At 43.8% G+C, this 23,682-nt stretch overlaps 1 protein-coding gene across 7 annotated transcripts in view; it reads right to left on the bottom strand.

Moving 5' to 3' along the window:
- Positions 1 to 23,682, bottom strand: part of PCNX2 (pecanex 2) — a 274,063-nt gene that overhangs the window by 196,637 nt on the left and 53,744 nt on the right. For all 7 annotated transcript variants that reach the window (XR_007471226.1, XM_033408945.2, XM_049696787.1 and 4 more), the window contains 3 exons: positions 17,252 to 17,397; positions 8,815 to 8,968; positions 8,696 to 8,728 (listed from right to left, as the gene is read on the bottom strand). Coding sequence is in view for 6 of the 7 variants with exons in the window: in XM_033408945.2 (XP_033264836.1) it covers positions 8,696 to 8,728; positions 8,815 to 8,968; positions 17,252 to 17,397 (333 nt within the window). In the remaining variant the exon portion in view is untranslated. The remainder of the gene's footprint in view (positions 1 to 8,695; positions 8,729 to 8,814; positions 8,969 to 17,251; positions 17,398 to 23,682) is intronic.

Here is a 23,682-nt window from a genome sequence, read left to right on the forward strand (position 1 = left end):
TTAAATAACAAAAGCCTCATAGTCAATCATTTATACCATATTATACAACTTACACCATATAACAACTCACCCCTCCCCCACCATAATTCATACACACCGAACACCAAGGGAAAAAAAAAATACCCTGATGTTTACTCTGTCAAAGAAGAATAAGAATATCAAAAAGAATGTTATGTCTCTCAGACTCAGCAAGATTTACCTGAAAATGTAATTACCAGCCTTGGATAAAATCTCGATCTAATTCAATGCTTCCCCCACAGTGAAACTTCCATTCGTGTTGTTCATTTCAAGTGCCAAACTAATTTAAACCACTCTTTGCTCTGCATGCTCTAAGTTGAGCTCCATTATTAACAAGAAATAGAATTACAAGTTGTAGGCTTCAATTTCCTTATGTCTTAGAAAGCAAGACAATACAGGTGCCAAATTATACCTGCAGAGACTGCACAAAATGTCTCAGTGTAGCACAGTGGAATAATCAATTTTTAAACATTTGCTATTTATCTGCATTGTCCTCTGAGGAGGACCAAAACCTTAACTGATTTCATCTTAACCTTCAAAATACTCTTAAGAGGCGAGCGGACACACTGTTTTATTCTTCTTCTGGAATGGATAGAAAAATTAAGGAAAAGCTATAACATCAACTTTCCAGAGCAAAAGTCAATGAAGAATTAATTTACATCTCACAAATCAATGCAAAATTCATAAGGTTCAAAAAAACCAACAAAAATGAATTAGGGAGAGAATATTATTTGCAATTCATGAACTACTTTGAGTATAAAAAGTCAAGATGAAAGTGATACAAGTTTGATCACCTCACACCAGTCAGAATGGCCATCATCAAAAAATCTACAAACAACAAATGCTGGAGAGGGTGTGGAGAAAAGGGAACCCTCTTGCACTGTTGGTGGGAATGTAAATTGGTACAGTCACTATGGAGAACAGTATGGAGGTTCCTTAAAAAACTAGAAATAGAACTACCATACGGCCCAGCAATCCCACTACTGGGCATATATCCTGAGAAAACCATAATTCAAAAAGAGTCATGCACCACAATGTTCATTGCAGCTCTATTTACAATAGCCAGAAGATGGAAACAACCTAAGTGTCCATCAAGAGATGAATGGATAAAGAAGATGTGGCACATATATACAATAGAATATTACTCAGCCATAAAAAGAAATGAAATTGAGTTATTTGTAGTGAGGTGGATGGACCCAGAGTCTGTCATACAGAGTGAAGTACGTCAGAAAGAGAAAATCAAATACCGTATGCTAACACATATATATATGGAATCTAAAAAAAAAGAAAAAGAAAAAGGGTTCTGAAGAACCTAAGGGCAGGACAGGAATAAACACGCAGATGTAGAGAATGGACTTGAGGACATGGGGAGTGGGAAGGGTAAGCTGGGACGAAGAGAGAGGCGTGGACATATATACACTACCAAGTGTAAAATAGATAGCTAGTGGGAAGCGGCTGCATAGCACAGTGAGATAGGCTCGGTGCTTTGTGACCACGTAGAGAGGTGGGATAGGGAGGGTGGGAGGCAGACGCAAGAGGGAGGAGATATGGGGATATATGTATACGTATAGCTGATTCACTTTGTTATAAAGCAGAAACTAACACACCATTGTAAAGCAATTATACTCTCATAAAGATATTAGGGCTTCCCTGGTGGCGCGGTGGTTGCGAGTCAGCCTACCGATGCAGGGGACATGGGTTCGCGCCCCGGTCCGGGAGGATCCCACATGCCGCGGAGCGGCTGGGCCCGCGAGCCATGGCCGCTGAGCCTGCGCGTCCGGAGCCTGTGCCCCGCAACGGGAGAGGCCACAACAGTGAGAGGCCCGCGTACCGCAAAAAAAAAAAAAAAAAAAAAAAAGTTAAAAAAATAAAATAAAAAGACTAGGAAATAAGTCAAAAAAAAGAAAGTGATACAAGTTTGCATATGAATTTTTAAAGTCACTGACTTGAACGTATTTAGAAAGGCAATTTAAATTGCCACTGCTTCTATAATAGAAACAGTCTTATTCTGAGACCATCTTTTAATAGGAAGGAAAACACAGGCTGTCCATGGGGGCTGGCTATGTTTGGCCCTGAGTCCAGACTCAGTCTTAAAGGAATATTTTGTACTCTTATGAAATTTCCTTTTGAATCCAACTAGGTCATAGATTAATGGGTAAGGGGATACTTCCTCTGCATTAAAAAAAAAAATTGAAACTAAAGCGTAAGTGAAATCTTAATGCATTTCTTATCAAGTGAATAGCAAAATAAATTGCTTGGTATAGATAGCCACTTAGTATACAAATACGCAAGCATATGAGATCTTTCCTCAAACTGATACCATTTCAGAAATATAATTAAATAGCTACTTCCCACTTGCCCTGATCCTTTCTGTTACTAAAAGGTTAAAAATAACTTTTTCCAGGAATTGAAAGTCTATGGCTTTGAACAAATTTAAGATATCATCTTGGATCGTCCAAGTCAAACTTTATTTATTGGGCACGGGAGTGCTTTCTTTTTATTTGTAATTTCTGAGACAAACCTTAAAGCTCCCTTAGAAACAGGCTGCCCTCACCATCATGCTGTCTCTGGGGTCCCCACACCATTCTAAGCATATCGCTAATACATGGCATGTGAGTCACTTTTATCTGTCTTGATTCCTAAGAACACCCACTAATAAAATTTCCCTCTTCTCCAGTTCCTTCTTTCACATAGGATTCAATCATAAAACCTCCCAAGGATTCTTTTTTTTTTTTCAATAGAAAAATTCCACTCGCTCCTCCAGGTGAAGTCTGATCACAACCTTCTAAAACTTGTCCAAGTGTTTCCCACCTGTTTTTTCACCTTCAAATGCCCTGGGGAAGCACTGCTGATTTCTGCTCTGAGGCACCTTGCAGGCTGTTTTACAAAAGCTGGTCTACACATGCATTTGGGTCTCCCATTAACCCCACCTACATATACATGTCACAGGCGGTGCTCTGGTCGCAGGGCAAGGAAAGGGTAAGGTGAGAGAATCTCTCCAAACCTACAGGTCCCCACCCGGAGAGCAGTGGTGCTTGTGGCTAGGCGACCAGGCCATTCTAACTGTCCTCTTACCAAGAGAGGGGGCTGGTCAGATGCTTCAAACTTGCTGCTGATAGATAAGTAGATAGATGGATGGATGGATAGATAGATAGATTGATAGACAGACAGATAGGTAGATAGATAGATATAGATGGATAGATAGACAGGGAGACAGAGCGATAAAAGGGTTTTGTTCTAAGGAAGATGGGATGTCTGAACCCAGGGGCACTGAACCGAGGCCGTCAGCAACCAGGACGTGCCAGCCCCATCCCATCTCTGCCGTTTCCCGTGCCAGCGCCAGGCTTCGTGCAGATCCGAACTCTCTGCTTCTCAGCCCAGAGGGCAGAAAAGAGCTGCCTCACCCCTGCTGAGTCTGCACAAGTTCCCGTCTGGCCGCACTCAGAGGTCAGCTGTTTCTGACAAGCTGATGTAAGACAGCAAAGGCTAACATTTATCCTGCTTTCCTGTGCCTCAGGCACTCTTCTACCTACTTTAAATATTCCACCCGAAGAAGTCCTACCATTACTCTCCTGTTGCCAAGAGTAAACCACCTACTTTAAATATTCCACTCGCAGAAGTCCTACCATTACTCTCCTGTTGCCAAGAGTGAACCGAGGCACACAGGCTTTGCAGTGCGGCCGAGCCAGGACTTGGATACTACCCACTGGCTACTACCCACTGGCTCCCCAGACTGACCCAGACGGTGATTGCATTGGCCACTGGATCCTTCTAGGCCCAACACTCAACCTCACTCGGATCAAGTTCATTCGCAATCCTCATTCTTTAGACACGTGACGTGAATGTTACTCGTGTGAAGTAAAGAGAGAGTGGGGGGGGAAATCATTCGTAATAGCTTCTCCTGGAAGGTGGAAGAGGGCTCCTACCAGGAGAGGGTGTAGAAAAATAACTACCTGCTGCTCTGTCCAGCCCCTCTGAGACATTATGTCTACCTACGTGGAACTCTCTTCACTCTAGTAAGGATTTGCTGTTTGCTTTAGCAATTCACCTGTTTATATTTAGAGTCACACTTTTTTAATTGAAGTATAGTTGATTTACAATATTGTGTTAGCTTCAGATATACAGCATAGTGATTTGTTTTCGGGGTTTTTTTAATGCAGATTATATTCCATTATAGGTTATTGCAAGATATTCAATATAGTTCCCTGGGCTATAGAGTAAATCTTTGTGGCTTATCTATTGTATGTACGGTAGTTTGTATCTGTTAACCCCATAATTTATCCTTCCCCCCCTCTCCCTTTTGGTGACCGTAAGTTTGCTTTCTGTCTGTGAGTCTGTTTCTGATTTTTCTATAGATTCATTTGTATTATTGTTTAGATTCCACACATAAGTGAGATCATACAGTATTTGTCTTTCTCTGTTTGACTTATTTCACTAAGCATGGTATTCTCTAGGCCCATCCAAGTTGCTGCAGATGGCAATACTTCATTCTCTTTTTTTTTGCTGAGTAGTATTCCATTGTTTATATACACCACCTCTTCTTTATCTAATCATCTGTTGACGGGTACTTGGGCGGCTTCCATGTCTTGGCTATTATAATAGTACTGCTATGAACACTGGGGTGCGTGTAGCTTTTCTAATTAACGTTTTCATTTTTTCTGGATGTATACCGAAAATGTTTAACCATACACTTCAGTTCCCCTTGTGTGTGGAGCAAAAGAAGGAGATCTGGGGATGGGAGCCCACTGCCCTAAGGAAGCTGAACCCCAGTAAAACCCTAGCCAGCAAGTATTCTATGGCCCACACTTGGTGGCATATATATACAGCGGACTATTACTCAACCACAGAAAAGAATGAAATAATGCCATTTGCAGCAACATGGATGGACTTAAGACATTATCATACAAAGTGAAGTAAGACAAACATTGTATGATATTACTTATACCTGGAATCTAAAAAAATGATACAAATGAACTTATTTACAAAACAGAAACAGACTCACAGACAGAAAAACAAATGTATGGTTACCAAAGAGGAAAGGTGGGGAAGGGATACATTAGGAGTTTGGGATTAACAGATACAGACCACTCTATATAAAACAGATAACCAGCAAGGACCTACTGTAGAGCACAGGGAACTATACTTAATATCTTGTAACAACCTATAATGGGAAAGAATCTGAAAAACAATAGATGTGTATATGTATAACCAAATCACTTCGCTGCACACCAGAAACTAACCCAACGCTGTAAATCAACTATACTTCAATTTCTAAAACTTTTTAGTGAAATTTAAAAAAACCATTTCTCCGATAAACAGCACCTTAACCAGGTGTTCAAGGTCAACATCAAAAGTGGTTCAGTCACGTTGATTGTCCATAACCTCGAGAGGACGTAAGGAAAATGGCGCCTTACTTCTGTGGTTCTCCTCCCCCATAACCCAGTTAAATCATCAGATGAGCCCCAGCTAAATGCCAACTGAGGGACAGTCTACAAAATCCCTGACCAATGCTCCTCAAAGCTGTCCAGGTTATCAAAAACCAAGGAAAACCTGAGGAACTGTCACAGCCAGGAGGAGCCTTAGGAGACAGAATGACTAAATGTCAGGCAATGTCCTAGATGGAATCCTCAAAAAAAAAGGGGGGGGGGATATTACGTAAAAACGAAGGAAATCTGAGTGAAATACGGACTTCAGTTAATAATAATGTAACCACATTGCTTCTGTAGTTGTGACAACTGTAACATACTGATGGAAGAGGTTAATAATTGGGGACCTAGGGGTGGGCTTTGTGGAAACTGTACACTCAGTCCTCTGGATCCGCAGAGCAGAAGGAGAAAGGAAAGAAACCTTTACAGAGGACTGACTATTCCAGGTCCTGCACTGGGCACATTATATAGATTGTCCAACTCACTCATGCCAAATCCAGCTGAGGCTGTTATTATTATCCCCACTTTACTCACACAAAAATCACCAGCATTTGTCAGGTGCTCCCGCGGTGCCAGATTCTACGCTGAGCCCTGGATGTACATTATCTTGCTTAATCCCCTTACAATCCTATTTTATTATTTCCTCTTTTACAGAGGAAAAACCTGAGATTCAGAGAAGTCACTTGACCAAGATGCCGTAGTTTGTACGTGGTGAGGCTGGATTCGAATCCCGAAACCCACACGCTTCCAGTTACCCTGGTGTTTCTCAGGTGTGATCTGAGATCACCTCCGCCATCAGCACGGGGTGGGGGAGTGTTAAAATGCAGGTTCCCAAGTGCTGCCCCAGCTGTCCTAACTCAGAATCCCTGCAGGTGCTGGGAAAGGCGCCGACACTGCCTCTGTGCCAGTGATCCTACTGGATTTTGCTTTCTGGGTTATCATTAGTGGATACTGTTGGTTAGACCAGTGTATAAATCTGTGTAAGCCGTGGAAGAGCCTCACTGCCTGTGACTAAGTTGCCAGTCTCTGATCCTCAGATTCCTTCCAGGAGCTACCCCCCATTCTCATTTTTTTAAGCTCTCCTAGACCTCTTTTCTTTTCCAATCAGACGCGTTTCTTTCAGGCCCAGGGTCAATGGTACCATAACTATTAGCAGGCCAGTATTAATCTGCAACTCTATCCGAAGCACACAGAATGTTATGAAAAAAAAAAGATTTTTTTTTTCATTGTGCTATCTTCAGGTTTTAACAACTTGCTCAAAATTTGCCACCTCTGTGCTCCTGGAAGGAAACAAAGGAGAAAGTCAGTCAATCACTCCAAGAACTGACTGCATTAATGGCCCTCCCTGGGAACGAACAAAGTAACGCAGTTTTGAAAAGCACTGGTTCATCTGACAGCCCCTGATGAATGAACCTTAGCCAGGGCTGGTGGCAGGCTTGAGCACCAACTCTCTACCAGACTGGGTTCATTCTCTTGACCATCTTCTTTCTGAGGTTTTCTCATCTCTAAACAGTAAATCAGCCTCTAAACGCCTACATGGCTCAGCCACACTGCAGGAGGAACTATTTTATAGCTACCATATTTTCTTGCCTCATCAGAACAGTTAGAGAAATGCCAGCTCAAATCTGGGACTCATTCTACTCAGAAATCTGTGTAAGCAAATTAAGTACTGCCATAAACATAGTTTGATGTCTGACTGTGGCTTCTGTTGACAGTAAGAGAAGTCGTTTCTTCCTATCTCACTACGACATGCTTGCTCAGATAAAGGAAGGGCAGCTGCATTTAGTCCTCCAGGAACTGGATCAATAGAGACAATACGACTCCGACTTAGAGCAGGACCCAAGGGTCCTGCGAACAGTCATTACAGATCTACAGGGGTTATGCAACTGTACTTGCCATCCTCCTTGCCTAGCATTATTCCTGAAAGTACATGCAGGAAATGAATGTTTAACAGCACACAACACCCCTCCCCCAGGTCACCCAGAAAGACAGTGACCCAAGTGCTGTCACTAGGAAGCGGGGCGTATTTATCACAGCAGGAGGACGCCCGTGTCGCATCGAGGGTGGGCTGGGACAGCACACCCCAGGGCTGTACGTCTCTGCGCTCACCACCTAACCCAGATTCCTGACAACAATCACAACGACACACCCGTGATAGCCTAATTATGCTGCTTCTGCTTATCTTGACATTCAGACTCTGGGATGAAAGAAGATGTATTAAACCAATTATGGGGAACAGAGGAATTTAACAAGATAGTAATGTATGCCAGGTGAGTGTCCAATGACAAGCTTTTCTTAATTACTGTGAGCTAAGCATGAGCTATCGCAGATTTAAAAGCAGTCCTAAATCATGGATATGAATTTTTTAAAGACACAGTAGCGGGAAGGTCAAGTTTTCTTTCTTTGGAAGTGGTTTTCGGGGACCCCCAGGAGCTCACCATGACAGAGGAAAGAAAGTTTCCCAAGGAGCTGGGACATCCACCAGGCAGTGGTCTCGGTGCACAGGCACGTGGCCAGGGTCCCAGTAGGGAGAGCGCCAGACCTGGAGCCGCAGCACCACAGGGGAAGGTGCAGCCGGGTCAGTGGATGCTACGTGTGCTTCCGAGCTCGTGGAAGACCGCCCAGGCACCAAGAGATCAGTGCTGGGGAGCCCAGAGTGTCAGATATGAAGGAGCCCCAAATGATGAGGAAAAAGGTAACAATACACTTGAAAATGTGGACGAGAAAGAGATCAGCTTCAGGTAAAAAGAATAATGATGCATGCTTACATACTGAGGTTTCTACCATCTATTAAGCGATTTCTCCATGCCAGGCGCTGTTTTAAGCCCGTTACTTGGATTACTGAATCCCCATAGGCATTTTTATTATCCTTATTTACACACAGGGAAGCTGAGGCATGGAGAGTACACATTTTGTTCAGGGTCCAATAATCAGACACAGGAACCAGAAAACGAACGCAGGCAGCCTGACTGCAGAGTCTGGGCTCACCGTCTTTCCCGACATGAGTCCAGGGCAGGTAGAAAAGGCCCTGCACACATCCTTGGTCCCCATCCTGTTCCGTCCCTGCCACCATCCCCACCACGCTCTCCGATCTAGCCTGAACTTGGCCACCATGCATTACTATTTCTATTTATATATTCAATATACATGGATATTGATATGCACGTTGCCTTTTGAATCTAGTTTGCCCATTCCCCTAGCTTCAACGCAAGCAGAGCGGACAAGCTACTCGCCCGTGGTTGGACACTTACGTGGATTGGCGAGGCGGGGTCAGGCTGAACGCTCTAGAACACAAATGAGAAGTGTCTGTGTCATCATCTCATGATTTCAAGGCTACATTAGTGATGGTAAGAATTAGATGTGCTCTTGCCTTTAACAGGGAGTACTGGCAGCTGGCCATGACGAGGCAGAAGAGAAGCACCCACATGTCTTTGCAAAAGCCTCGGTTCAGTGTCAGAAATCCGAGCAGGGAAACCAGGACAATCAGTAAAACTGCCAACACGTTTTCCTTGACATCTTCAGTTCTGGGCAAAATAAACAAATTAAAAACGGAGGGAATAAAAGGTAAGGCTGTCTGTTTTTAAACAGAGAATACCTGCATGCTTCTAAAAAGACTGGCCACAAGGGAGTACTTATCCCAAGCACGCCTTTATATTTGGTAACAAGATTTTAAGGTTTCCTTCTTCCTTTCCTTCGTCCTGTGTTTTATATTTTTAGAAATCCATATTTAACTCCCACTTTCTGTTATTGAAGTAAATGAAATATAATCCAATTGGGTGTCCTTGGTCATTCAACTGGGTTTACTGGGAGAAGACCGTTAATTCCTCCATCCACAACAGTGAAATGTGAAGGAGCTTCACTGACTCTGCTAAATGGGGGAAGGGTTGCGTGGCAATCCCTTCCAGATACAGTCTCCGTGGCCGGAATTTCCTGCTCAGTTTCAGAAGCCAGGAGAGCTCCAGCCGGAGGGCTGACGTGCAGAGGGTGCGACCGAAAGTATGTCGTGACCACAGCCTCACGGGGTGGTTTTCTCTTGGGGGGCTCCACTTGAGAGGTGCAGGGTAGAGAGGTGAGCTCATCAGCTGTGGGCTGTTATCAGTGGATGTGCAAAGGGACAAGAAAGGGAGTTTTAAGATACTGATGCAAAGGGGCTAAAGCTGGATCATGGGGCGGCAATAAGGGCTGCTAGTGGGAGGAAGTGGATGCATCAAAGTGCAAAAGAGGACGGGGTAACACTGGAGGGAGGTGGAGGGGCCGGGAAGGTTGAACGGAGGCTGGGATGATGATGTCAGGGGTGGAAGCCTTCTGTGGGGGGACGAGATGCAGGGTGGGGTTACGGCAAGGAGCAGCTGAAATGAAGTTAAGGGAGGATGGCGTGGACCACAAGGTCGAGAGTTCAGATGAGTCACTCACAAGAATTCTGAGTACATTTCTTACCTCACCAATGTTTGCACATGTACATATTGTTTTGGGGTTGTTTTTTTTTTCTGGCCGTGTCGCATGTGGGAGTCTTAGGTCCCCAACCAAGGATTGAACCCACGTCCCCTGCAGTGGAAGCGTGGAGCCCTAACCACTGGACGACCAGGGAAGTCCCCATATTAGTCTTTCCCATTCAATTATGATCATTTTTAGACAGGGACAACTGGCTACTTCATCCCTGGGATGTTCAGGCATTCCTGAACATTCTATTTTTAATTAATAGACATTATTTTTTAGAGCAGTTTTAGATTTCAAAAAAAATTGAGGGGAAAGTATGAAGAGTTCCCACATAGCCCCTCCCCCCAAACACATCCACCCTCCCCCTCCATCAACATCCCCGACTAGGGTGCTACATGTGTTATAACTGAGGAACCGACACGGACAAATCATTATCAAGTAAAGCCCATAGTCTACATTATGGTTCATTCTTGGTGGTGGACATTCTGTGGGGTTAGACAATGGTATAATGATATGTATCTGCCATTACAGTATCTTACAGAGTATTTTCACTGCCCTAAAAATCCTCTGCGCTCTGCCTCTTCATCCATCCTTCCTCTCTGAGCCCTGGTAAGCACTCATCCTTGTGCCGTCCCCACAGTTCTGCCCGTTCCAGATTCCGCAGTGGAATCATACAGAATGCAGCCTTTCAGATTAGCTCCTTTCACTTAGCAACACACACTGAAGGCCCCTCCGTGTCTTTTCATGGTTGATAGCACCTTTCTTTCTATTGCTGAATAATATTGCACTGCATGGACATACCACAGTTTCTTTATCCATTCACCTATCAAAGACATCTTGGTTGCTTCCAAGTGGTGGCAATTATGAATAAAGCAGACTTCCCTGGTGGTGCAGTGGTTAAGAATCCACCTGCCGGGGCTTCCCTGGGGGCACAGCGGTTGAGAGTCCGCCTGCCGATGCAGGGGACACGGGTTCGTGCCCCGGTCCGGGAAGATCCCACGTGCCGCGGAGCGGCTGGGCCCGTGAGCCATGGCCGCTGAGCCTGCGCGTCCGGAGCCTGTGCTCCGCAACGGGAGAGGCCACAACAGTGAGAGGCCCGCGTACCGCAAAAAAAAAAAAAAAAGAATCCACCTGCCAATGCAGGGGACACGGGTTCGAGCCCTGGTCCGCGAAGATCCCACATGCCTCAGAGCAACTAAGCCCGTGCGCCACAACTACGGAGCCCGCGCTCTAGAGGCCGAGAGCCACAACTACTGAGCCCGTGTGCCGCAACTACTGAAGTCCACGTGCCTAGAGCCGGTGCTCCGCAACAAGAGAAGCCACTGCAACGAGAAGCCTGCGCACCGCAATGAAGAATAGCCCCCGCTTGCTGCAGCTAGAGAACGCCCGCACGCAGCAATGAAGACCCAACACAGCCATAAATAAATAAATAAATATCAAACTTATGAAAAAAATTATGAATAAAGTATCCATAAACATTTGTGTGCAGGTTTTTGTGTGGACGTAAGGAGCGTGATTGCTGGGTCAAATGGTACTAGTATGTTTAGTTTGGAAGAAAGTGCCAAGCTGTCTTCCAAAGTGGCTGAACCATTTTGCAATCCCACCAGCAATGAAATGAGAGTCCCTATTGCTCCACACCCTTTGGTGTTATCAGTGTTTTGGATTTGGCCATTCTAACAGGTGTGTAGTGGCATCTCATCATTGTTTTAGTTCATAATTCCCTAATGATATACGATGTGGAGCATTTTTTCACATGTTTATTTGCCATCTGTATATCTTCTTGGGTGAGGTATCTGTTCATATCTTTTGCCCATTTTTTAATCAGACAATCATATAGAATTGAGAAGTACAGAAATGTGAAGAACTCAGATATTAAGATGCTCATGTGGAATATTTTTAAAAATATCGGGGGGGGCAATACATATTTGGTGAAAAGGGAAATTTATGTTTTTTTTATTTTCTACTATGCACTTTTTGTAGAGCTAAATGTATTTGTTAGCTCAGGTCCATAAAATACATTATGTATTCTTCAGTGTGCCCATAACATTTTGATGTGTCTACCTAAAACAATATAAAGACTTAGGAAATAAAACAAAACAAAAATTTCAATTAGAAAAACCAAACCTCTGGGACTTCGCTGGTGGCCCAGTGGTTAAGACTCTGCAATCCCACGCCGGGGGCCCGGGTTCAATCCCTGGTCAGAGAACTAGATCCCGCATGCCGCAACAAAGATCCTGGCGTGGCCAAATAAATTAAAAAAAAAAAAAAAAATTTTCTTTCCTATTTAAAGGGAAAGAATAAAGTCCCTGAAAAGTATTTTTTTCCCAGATTCTCCTCCACCAGGACTCCATTCCTCTGCCCTCAGCCTCTCCACCATCACTCCCCCCCACCCACATTCCCTTGTATATCAATATGAAATATTGGGTTAAGAAGTTTGCTCACTGGACAAGGAGTGTCATGATTAGGGCTTTGCTTTAGGAAGATTTATGTTGCAGAGGTTAACAAGATGCACTGAAGGGGAAAGGATAAATAATACTCCCAGAGAGAAGTAAGAAAGGCCTGGGAAAGTGACACAGCTGGAGAACTGGAAAGGACACGTGACTTTCAGACACAGTACAGAACGAGGCAGAAAGGACCCTGTGACTGAATGGATTATCTACAGTGAAAGATGGGTTGAAAGAATAAAGACGATTCCAAGATTTCAATCTGGGGGAAGAGGATCTTAATGGCAGAAATGGGGAAGGGGAGCTGCTTCACTAAGGGAAGTCGAGTCATTTGTTCACGTAATAAAAGGGCTCGGCACTGCTCTGGGTGCTGGGAACACATCAGTGAATGAAAATCAGGAAGTTTCCTTTCCAGTGGGCAGTGACATAAAATAAGTAATACACACGAAATGAGTACATGATATAGTACCTGAAGATGATTAGTGCAGTAGAAAAACGAATAGAACAAGGTGAGAGGAGTTACGACTGTCCGGGCAGGGAGCTGATGGAATTTTAAACAGGAACGTCAGGCTAAGACTCACTGAGAAAAGACACTTAAAAGACCAAAGGGTTGGTCGTGCAGGTATCTAAGGAGAGAGCGCTCCAGGTGGAGGGAACAGCCAGTGCAAAGGTCTTCAGGCTGGAAGAGGGCTTGGCGTGGTGCAGAATAGGAAGGCCAGCCTCACTCTGTTGTGTTAAGAAGAGTGTACAGGGAGATGCTGGTGGGAATGTGAATTGGTGCAGCCATTATGGAGAACGGTTCCCTATGGAGGTTTCTCAAAAAAAACTAAAAACAGAGTTACTATACGATCGAGTAAACCCACTCCTGGGCATTTACCCAGACAAAACTCTAATTCAGAAATATACATGCACCGAAATGTTCATTGCAGCACTAGTTACAATAGCCAAGACATGGAAGCAACCTAAATGAACATCGACAGATGAATGGATAGATAAGATGTGGTACATATATGCAATGGAGTACTACTCAGCCATAAAAAAGAATGAAATAATGCCATGTGCAGCAACATGGATGGACCTAGAGATTATCATACTAAGTGAAGTAAGTCAGATAGAGAAAGATAAATATCACATGATATCACTTATATGTGGAATCTAAAAAAAATGATACAAATAAACTCATAGACAGAAAAAACAAACTTATGGCTACGAAAGAGGAAGAGGGGAATAAATTGAGTATGAGATTAACAGATACATACTACTATATATAAAATAAACAACAAGGACCTACTGTATAGCACAGGGAACTATATTCAATACCCTGTGATAAACCATAATGGAAAAGAATCTGAAAAAATAGATATATGTATAACTGAGTCACTTTGCAGTATAGCAGAAATTAACACAACATTGTGAATCAACTATACTTTGATAAAATTTTTTTAAAAAAGAATAGTGTACAGGGAGAATGGGTTTGAGCGGGACATGCTCTTGCAGTAACTCAGATGGGAGATGAAAGCAGCTCAGACAAGGGTGGTTTCATTGAAGGTGGAAGGTGCAGCAGACACATTTGAAGGAGCAGGAAACATCATTTCCTATGAGAAGTTGAATGTGGGTGTGAAAGGATGACACCAAGATTTTTAACCTGAGAACCTGGAAGGATAGGTCTGTCATCAGCTGAGGTGGGGGAGACTGAAGATGGAGCAGACTTGGGATAAGGCAGAGATGAAGAGCTGTTTCGACTCTGAAACATGATCTCCGATCATGAGATGTCAATCCCGTAGTTAGAGACACAAGTCGAGAATTGGGGCAATAGGTCCAAGTTGGAGACAGAAATCTGACAGTCACCGGCGGATCGATGGGATTCAAAAGCCATGAGACTAAACGCGATCACTAAAGAAAAGAGGGTAGAAAAAGCAAGAGCTGTGCAGCTCCTAAAGACACCAACGGAAGTGGTTACCTGCAAAGGTGACCAGGAAGGAGTGACCCAACAAGGCAGAAGGAAAACCAAGAGAGGGCTGAGCCCTGGGAGCCCAGACAAGAAAGTAAACCAAGACGGAGGGTCTAGCGACCTGAACGACAGGGTCAACAGTGACCTGGACCAGGGCAGGCTCCATGGAGTCCTGGGATCAGAGGAGGCTGAATGCAATGGGTTTATGAGAAAATGCGAGAAGAGAAACTGGAAAAAGCATAGGTAGCGCTCCAAGGAGCTCTGCTGCAAGGGAGCCTGGACAGCAGCTGGGGGGAAAGTGGTCGAGAGGATTTGTAAGGATGGGAAATACGAGAGCACGTCCTCGCCATGACAGTGATGATAGTGAGTTTCCCCCTACTTGTCACGTGGCTAGCTCCCTGCCCTATTTCGTATCTGTGTATCCTCAGATAAGCCTTCTGCAGCCACCTGTCCTGACATCCGTGTCTCTCCTCCCCCAGGTTCCGTGTCTTCCGTGGCACCCAGTACCATTTGCTGTCTCAAATCCCACCTCCCCCAGTGGAGTCGGGCTCCCTTAGTGCAGAGACTGTGTCTGTTTCATTCACCACCCTATACGCAGGGTTCTGTATAGAGCCTAGCGTGGAGCAGGTGCTTCAATTTTTGCTTTATTTTTAAAATGTGTTGAATGAATGAATACATGAATGAAATGATGCTCAGACAGGTAGCTTTTTGTTTTAGATGCCAACCTGATAAACTAATTAAATGAAAAGGAAACCTAGGTGTTTTGCAAGATGGGGTAATGGCAGAAGAGAAAAGAAGAGAAAATGAGAAAGGAAAACAAAGACAAGTCTGAAAATATCTGAACAGAATGGATGGCAAACTGAAGGCAAACAGAAGAGGCTGCAATCACAGAAACCCGTGACGCTACTACGATCAGAGGATACGGAGACCCGTTCAAGGAAGATCAGCCTGAATTCCAGCGGAAAGCTGAGAAACATCGAGCAGAAGGCCTTAACCTGTGGGAGTCCAGAGCAGTGACTAGTCCGATTTCAGTGCCTGTTATTCACCAATTTCTTCCACTTCCTGCCAACCCTCGCAGTTTGTTTTTTATTAGGCATACGTTTTCTTTCTAAGCTTTCATTTGGCAAATTCAACTTCTCTCATCCACCTGTGACTTTAAATACCCGCGATGAATATCTAATGTAATTTATGTATGCCTTTTCAAATAACGATATAGCTTTCATTGTCAAAAATGTAAAATCTATCGTGTGAATCCCTGTTTTTTTTTAATTAATTTATTTATTTATTTTTGGCTGTGTTGGGTCTTCGTTGCTGCGCGCGGGCTTTCTCTAGTTGCGGCGAGAGGGGGATACTCTTCATTGTGGTGCACGGGCTTCTCATTGCGGTGGCTTCTCTTGTTGTGGAGCTCGGGCTCTAGGTGTGTGGGCTTCAGTAGTTGTGGCTCACAGGCTCAGTAGCTGTGGCTCACGAGTTCTAGAGTGCAGGCTCAGTAGTTGTGGCACACGGGCTTCGTTGCTCCGCGGCATGTGGGATCCTCCTGGACCAGGTCTGGAACCCGTGTCCCCTGCATTGGCAGGTGGATTCTTAACCACTGCGCCACCAGGGAAGCCCAGTAATTTCTTTTTAAATGAGTATTTCCAAAAAACTGCCTCATTTAACAGACTGTATTATCCTGAATTATTTTAGTTAAGCACGAAGTCTTTGTCTTAAGTGTGTGCCCCTTGGGTAACACAGTGTTGTTAGAAAAACCATTATAACTCCATTCCCTGACTCGTAGGTCCTGAAATTTACTGTTGTAATTGTGCATGACTATAGTTTTTCAGTATGTGATCATACCATTTAAGACGTTACTATAACAAGTAGTCCCTGGGGGACCAACTACAGCAAAGCAGACAGCCAGTCCTCCCACTGCCCCGCTGGCTGGCTTTTTTTTTTTTTTTTTTTAACATCCTTATTGGAGTATAGCCAGGACATGGAAGCAACCTAAGTGTCCATGGATAAAGAAGATGTGGCACATATATACAATGGAATATTACTCAGCCATAAAAAGAAACAAAATCGAGTTATTTGTAGTGAGGTAGATGGACCTAGAGTCCGTCATACAGAGTGAAGTAAGTCAGAAAGAGAAAAAACAAATACCGTATGCTAACACATATATATGGAAGCTAAAAAAAAAACAAAAAACAAAGATGGTTCTGAAGAACCTGGGGCAGGACGGGAATAAAGGTGCAGACGTAGAGAATGCACTGGCTGGCATTTAACGGTGAAACTCAGCATTTGCTGATGACACCGTTAGTAACGGCATCACACATTCCCAAACCCACAGCCTTTGAAGGCCACAGTGTGGTCCTCTGTGTATCTTTGAGGTGGGGATAAGTCCCCTACCTGGCCCCAACTCCATCTCGCCTTAGCCAACCTGACCCCCCAGCCTCTGCTTCCACCTCCCCACCCAGTACCCTCAGCTCCCACAGCGTTACATCTTGAGGAGCAGTGGTGGGGAAGAGTAACGGGGTTTAAAGGAAAGATCAGGATATCCTGAAATTACAGGATAGAGAGAAGAAGAACCCAAGTCATGAAAGGAAAGGGCCAGACATCACCACCCCAGCCACCTCTCCTCCCCACACCACAGCCAGGCACCCAGGCCCTGTCCTGCGTACAGGAGCCGCAGGTCCTCCTACAAAAATTGGCAGGCCGTGAGCAGACCAAGGCATAATATGGACCCCAAAGCTAACCTTAAGGCTAAACCATTTTACCCACTTCTCCTAGCTCCCATTGTAATTGCTCAATGACAATTTCTTCAGTTGTCAAGATCTCACTGCTTTGACTCTGGGTGTGCAGCACAAAGGGTGGACACCTTGAAAATGCCCCCAGAGAACCTCAGCCTGCAGCCAAATTCCTTGCTATCAGCACGTGAGCGCAAGCCGCCACACGCCCCCTCGTCTTTCACCCGTACGCGTGCGTGCCCGGCAGCTTACCGATCAAGTAACGCCAGCAAGGTAAGGCGATCATACCAGACCTTAATCCACTTGCCAGGGAAGATGATAAACTTGTAAAACTGCTCTCGGTTAAATTTTCCTTGTGTGGAAGAACAGGAAGAGTCTTCTAGATCCTGACTCAGATGCTTTTAGAGGCCGAAAGAAAAAACAGAGAGAGGGTCTCACATTGACATGTTATTGTCATAAATAAACCTCCTGATTTAAAAGTACTAAAAGCAGATGTTCAAATTCTGAAATGGAAACCAACACAGTTCATAAAAAATGGGTGCCCTAAGAAAAGGATGATAATCAACAGAAAAGGTCTTTTTTTTCAGTTCTTTTTTTGTACTGCAGTACACTTGATTTACAGTGTTGTGTTAGTTTCAGGTGTACAGCAAAGTGATTCAGTTATATATATATATATATTCTTTTTCAGATTCTTTTCCCTTATAGGTTATTACAAAATATTGAGTATAGTTCCCTGTGCTATTCAGTAGATCCTTGTTGGAGAAAAGGTCTTTTTTGCCAACTCACTTCAATTTCATTATAATGTAACATTAAAATTATGCTACACATATCAAAATACTGCTGTCAGGCCAAGAAACTGCCATGAAAATAATTCTTACGAAAGATCAGAATTCAGCAAAAGACCTTAAATGACTTAATTTTTGAAAGGTATGTTATTTAATGTAATGCTGAGATAAATATTTAAATTTTACTATAAGTAAAAATATTTTCACTGACGATATGTAGGTCCTCGGTGAAGCTCAGTACAAGAAAAAATAAAATATTTATAGAAAATGTATAAGCCAATAAAACAGAAACAAATGGGGGAATTTAATCGCAGATTGAAAACATTTTCACCCCAAATTCATCTCTGATTGGCTCTAATCCAATGGAGAGGAACTCAGTTTTGAAAACTATTAGTCTTCATTCATTTGCTGAACAAATACTTCATGAGCCCCAGCCCCCTGTACATCTTCTATTTCTCTTTTTTTTTTTGATAATTGTGGTTAAAAAAATATATAATGTAAAATGCACCATCTTGACCATTTTGTAAGTATACATTTCAGTAGTGACAATAATCATATTGCAATAATCATATTGCAAGAGATCTCAAGAACTTTTTCATCTTGCAAAACCGAAACTGTCCACATCGAACACTGACACCCCCACTCTCTCCTCCCCCAGCCTGACAACCTCCTTTTATTTTCTGTCTCCAGGAATCTGATTCCTCAAGGGACCTCCTGTAAGTGGAATTATACAGTATTTGTCCTTTTCTGACTGGCTTACTTCATTTAGCATAGTGACCTCAAGATTCATCCACGTAGCAAGTCTCAGAATTTCCTTCCTTTTTAAAGCTGAATACAATTCCGGTGTATGGATAGACCGCATATTGTTTATTCATTCATCTGCTGACAGACGCTGAGGTTGCTTCCCCTACCCCCTTGGTGGAATATTCGCTGTTCACAATCGTGAATGATGCTGCTGTGAACACGCACGTGCAAATATCTGTTCAAGTCCCTGCTGTAGGCTCTTTGGGATAAACATCTAAAAGTAGAATTGGTGGATTATTCTAGTTCGTATTTTTATTTGTTTGCTTTTGCCCTCCATTCTTCCCAGAAAGATTTTCGGTAGGCTCTACTTTCCTGTAGGCTGACTAACATAAAACACAGGAGACTGATAAGAAGGACCAAAATAAGAAAAGGGAGGAAGACAGCACAGAAGAGCAGCCATGGAGGGGATGCTGACTTGTAAAGGTCTCACACACCTCTCTCTGACTTGCAAAGTAGAAGGCTATACTTGGGCAGACTACATAATTTTTCCTTAATTCAGTGAAAGTCGCTGATGTCAAAATGCCTGGCATGCATGAGGGCAGCACACCTGCTTCATTGGAGACCACGTGGTACCCTCCAAGGAGGCTGACTTTACCATCTCTCTGTTCCCAGATGCTAATTCCCTGACTCAGCTATAGAGCACAGAGTTATTCAGACTATAAACGCAAAAGGCATTTCAAGGGAAAGTCGATCCATCGTGAAGGCAATATACAGGTTAGCAATATACGGATGGACTGGGCTGTGTTATTACAGGAAAGTTGAGATTTTAAGTGCTGTTTGTGTCTGGAATGCGACTCCAACAGAAAAGAGAGCTTCGTGGAAACTGCCTGCTGTCATGTCAGCAAGAACGGCATCTTCTTTTAATGACAATGAATTTGTGGTTTAGAGTAAACCTTCCCCCCAAAAGAGATCCTTTTCCCTTATGCTCCGTGGATAAAGAGAGCAAGTAAGAAATACGTGTACAAGCTGAGCATGGTTCACCATTCTGTGATGTGGGAATTCAGGTATGATGTGTAAACAGGTCAAGGATAAGCAACAGTGAAGGTGACAGCATTCTTTTGAATAGTAAGAAAAATACTCTCCTTTAGCGAGAGCAGTTTTAGGGAAGGTTGGTATAAAAAAATCACGGGAAGACTACGCCTACATTTTCTGCAAAACTTATTAAAGATTCTGGCCTATTGTGCTATTTATTGCTGTTTAAATGGAAATCCTTGTTTAAGAAACATCTCAGAATCTAATGCCAAGAAAAAATGGTTTGATTTCTGTGTTAGTTTACTAGGGTTGCTACAACAAAGTACCACAGATGGGGCGGCTTAGACAGGAGAACTGTATATCCCCCAAGCTCCCTGAAACATTCAAGAGTTCCGTACACCTAATAAAAATTTTGATGATATTAATAATTGACACTGATTATTAAAGGCATAATTTTGCCATCTTTAATCCTAAAAGCCTCACAGTAACTCTTCCACGTAGGTGTTATTATTCTGGAGGCCGAAAGCCCAAGATCAAGGTGTTGGCAGGAGTGGTTTCTTCCGAGGCCTCTCTCCTTGGCTGGCAGACGGCCGTCTTCTCCCTGTGTCTTCACATGGTTTCCCTCTATGTGTATCTGTGTCCTGATCTCCGCTTCTTCAAAGGACACCAGCCATACTGGATTAGGTTCTACCCTAATGACCTCATTTTAACTTAATCACCTCTTTAAAGGTCCTATTCCAAATACAGTCACATTCTGAGGTCATGGGGGTTATGATGGCAGCATATGAATTTTGAGGGAGCCCAAATCAGCCCATAACAACTTCCTTTATCAGAAAATGAGGTTCATCGAATTTCATTATTTGCTTTAAATAGCAAGGAAGCACAGGGCTCGATGTTTCAGTGAATCACAGCAATTATACTTAGCCTGTTTTCTGGTATAAATTTCAAATTCAAATTTTCTTTTCCCCCTGCACTGCGTGGCATGCAGGATCTTAGTTCCCTGACCAGGGATCAAACCCGAACCCCCTACAGTGGAAGCGCAGAGTCTTAACCACTGGACCACCAGGTAAGTCTCTCAAATTCAAAATTTTCTCATCGTTTTAATCATTCATTTATTCACTCATCCAACAAATATTTATTATGCAGGTTATATAAGCCAGATATGATATGTAATATAAGCTGAAAATTCAAAGAATAACAAGACAGAGTTTCTACCTTAAAGGGGTTTAGGAACTCCTGGGGAGTAGACAAGCCAACCAGCCTGTGTAACACGGTGACACACACATACATACAAGTATAAACATGTCTATATCTGCATCTATATACCCAGAAAGAGAGAGAGAAGTGAGCCATGGGAGCGAACAAGGTGATTACCCCCAGAAAGGAATAAAGGGGTCTAACGCAGAGCTCCTGGCAACCATCAGTGATGAAGGAGCTGGCAGGGGTGAGGACCCACAGTGGCGACTAAGGGGGGTTCCATACCTATGACTTAGGTAAACACACAGACACACTAACCAAGAGGCCGGGTCTGTCTCTGATTCATTAATTAAGCCTCACCCAAGAACAGTCACATCACGCTGCCTGCAAGTCAGGCCTGCAAGTTTTATTCTACGATCAGAAGAAAGAGATTAGTAAAAGTAGGGGGATGGGGTGTAAATTGAACACAAGTCCTTTTTAAGAAACAAGATAACTGCATTTGCTCACCACCCCCCATATGGATCTGTACTGACAGCACAATACCAAGGTCCGTTTCGTGAACCTGAATTATCAAGAACAGCTTAAATAATGATCAGCAGTTTAAGAAGGTACAGAAGTATACAGTACATTTCAGAAATAATCTTTGGTAGAATTAAAACATTTAAGAATGTAAAGGGGACTTCCCTGGCAATTCAGTGGTTAAGACTTCGCCTCCCAGTGCAGGGGGCGCGGGGTCGATCCCTGGTCGGGGAGCTAAGATTCCACGTGCATGTGCCAAAAACACCAAAACAGAAAACAGAAGCAATATTGTAACAAATTCAATAAAGATTTAAAAAAAAAAAAGTGGTCTGCATCAAAAAAAAAAATCTTTAAAAATAAAAAAATTTTTTAAAAAGAATGTAAAGGTCCATGCCCCTCCCCCAAGCTACCTGAAAAGATCTACTGTTCAAAATAATGGTACCCTTGCAGCAACATGGATGGACCTAGAGATGATCATACTAAGCGAAGTAAGTCAGAAGGAGAAAGACAAATACCATATGAGATCACTTCTATGTGGAATCTAAAATACGACACAAATGGACTTACCTACAAAACTGAAGTAGTGGTGAGGGTGTCCCAGGTGACACCTGCTGCACTCAAGCAGCCGTGAAGAAGGGAGGGGGGGAGGGAGGGAGGAGGGGGGACGGGAAGTCTGCAGAGCCCTAAGGAATAGGGCTGGGTTTCGCTGGACTATCTAAGAATCAGCTCCTCCTGCTGTGGCTATCCCTGTGCCTCCACTCTCCAGGCAGTGAGCTCACCTGCAGGCCACACCCAGGTTATTTCTCTGCCACCTTCAACTCATCCTCCGCGTTTCGGCTGAGATCTCTCCTCACCGGGGAAGCCTTCCTGATCCCCTGCGTCCTGCCTGGGGCCTCCTGTGCGTCCCACAGCACCTGAGCCTGTCCTTATCGCAGGCTGCATCCTACAGAACTGAACTGGTTGACCAGTTATTACAGACTGCCTGAAGGCAGAGGCTGAGGCTCTTTCCCACTGTTTACCTCGCCCTCAGCACAGGGCTGAAGGTACAGTAAATCTTTACCAAATGTGTGTGGGATCATGACCAGGAAACCAACGTAATTTTTATTTCGTGGCCAAAACCTAACTGAATTCCCTGGTGACATCAATTAAACTTGGAAAACTAAATAGTAGAACTAAAGAATTCTTTTCGATATGAGACCTTTGTAAATATTTAGGGTCTATATAGGAGCCCGGATAGCAATCTTCATTTTCCCTCCTCTATACCTACCTAGAGTAAAACTTAAATTGTTTATAAATTCTACTTAAAATTAAGAAAGTTTAAAAAGTTGAAGTTCATCAATGAATTTGGTTAAGTGTTAAAGGTGAAACAATACATACATAAATTTAGTTTTTTTATATACTCATTTACATAATCATGCCACTTAACGGAATTTTAAATGTAAAATAAGGAGTAGTGTAACTCTTTCTGTTTTATCCATGCAATATTTACTTATCTCTGAGTTTCTGTTCTACCTGGGATGTTTTTCAGACGCTAAGTCAATGGATTTGCATCTCTGACAATCGGAAATTCCTAGTTTCCCTAGGATTCTGCCACCCACAGGATCTGAGACATTTGCATCTTCCCAAACTATCTGAATATTTTTATATAACCTTCCCCTCCTTGTGGGTTCAGTACTGATGTTCTGGAGACGGGGAAGGGTGGTAGGGAGCTGAAGCTTACCCAGGCCTGTCTCAGGAGAAGGCAAGTTTCTCAGAGAAAACCCACATTCTGCAGGGCCGCCCCTGCACTAAGGCTTGTGGTGGGAACTAGTACTGGCCGCCATGGTGGGGCTGGACACAGGGCACGGAGTGCAGAGGGCGCAGCTGGGGTCTGAGCCCAGGGGAGCACACGCAGACATAGAAAAGACTGGTGAACCGAAAGATACTGAGGGAGAGGGGGAGGCCGCAGAATGCAGGGTCCCCAGAGCTGGAGGCTAAAGGCAGGGTGGGAGACCCCAGCGCTGCACCCTAACTGGGCAGGACCACCCAGCATGCCCAGGGACCAGGCATCTGCTGGACCAGCCCTGCTCAGCCATCAGAGGCTCCCTCTCACCTCCACTCGCCTCCCGGGGTGTTGGAAAGCTTCCTCCTGCACCCAGATGTCCTCGAAGGGAGGAAGGGTAGGAGAGACCCAGTACACGAAAGGGAAGACAGCCCTGAAGACTGACCCTTTGAGTTAACTGAATGCTTATTCCTACCGAATCTCCTTCAAGCCTGAGAGCACCGATTACCCTTCACTGGCTTTTTCAAGTCCTCCCTATGCAGCCCTCCCAACTCGTACCCAGTCAGCAAGAATAAAGACTCCAGAAAAACATGTGGTCAGTTAGAAGATAGCCCAACATTTTTTCTGCACATCTGAAAAATAGT

The sequence above is a fragment of the Orcinus orca genome, chromosome 14 (assembly GCF_937001465.1).
Source record: "Orcinus orca chromosome 14, mOrcOrc1.1, whole genome shotgun sequence".
Lineage (NCBI taxonomy): Eukaryota > Metazoa > Chordata > Mammalia > Artiodactyla > Delphinidae > Orcinus > Orcinus orca.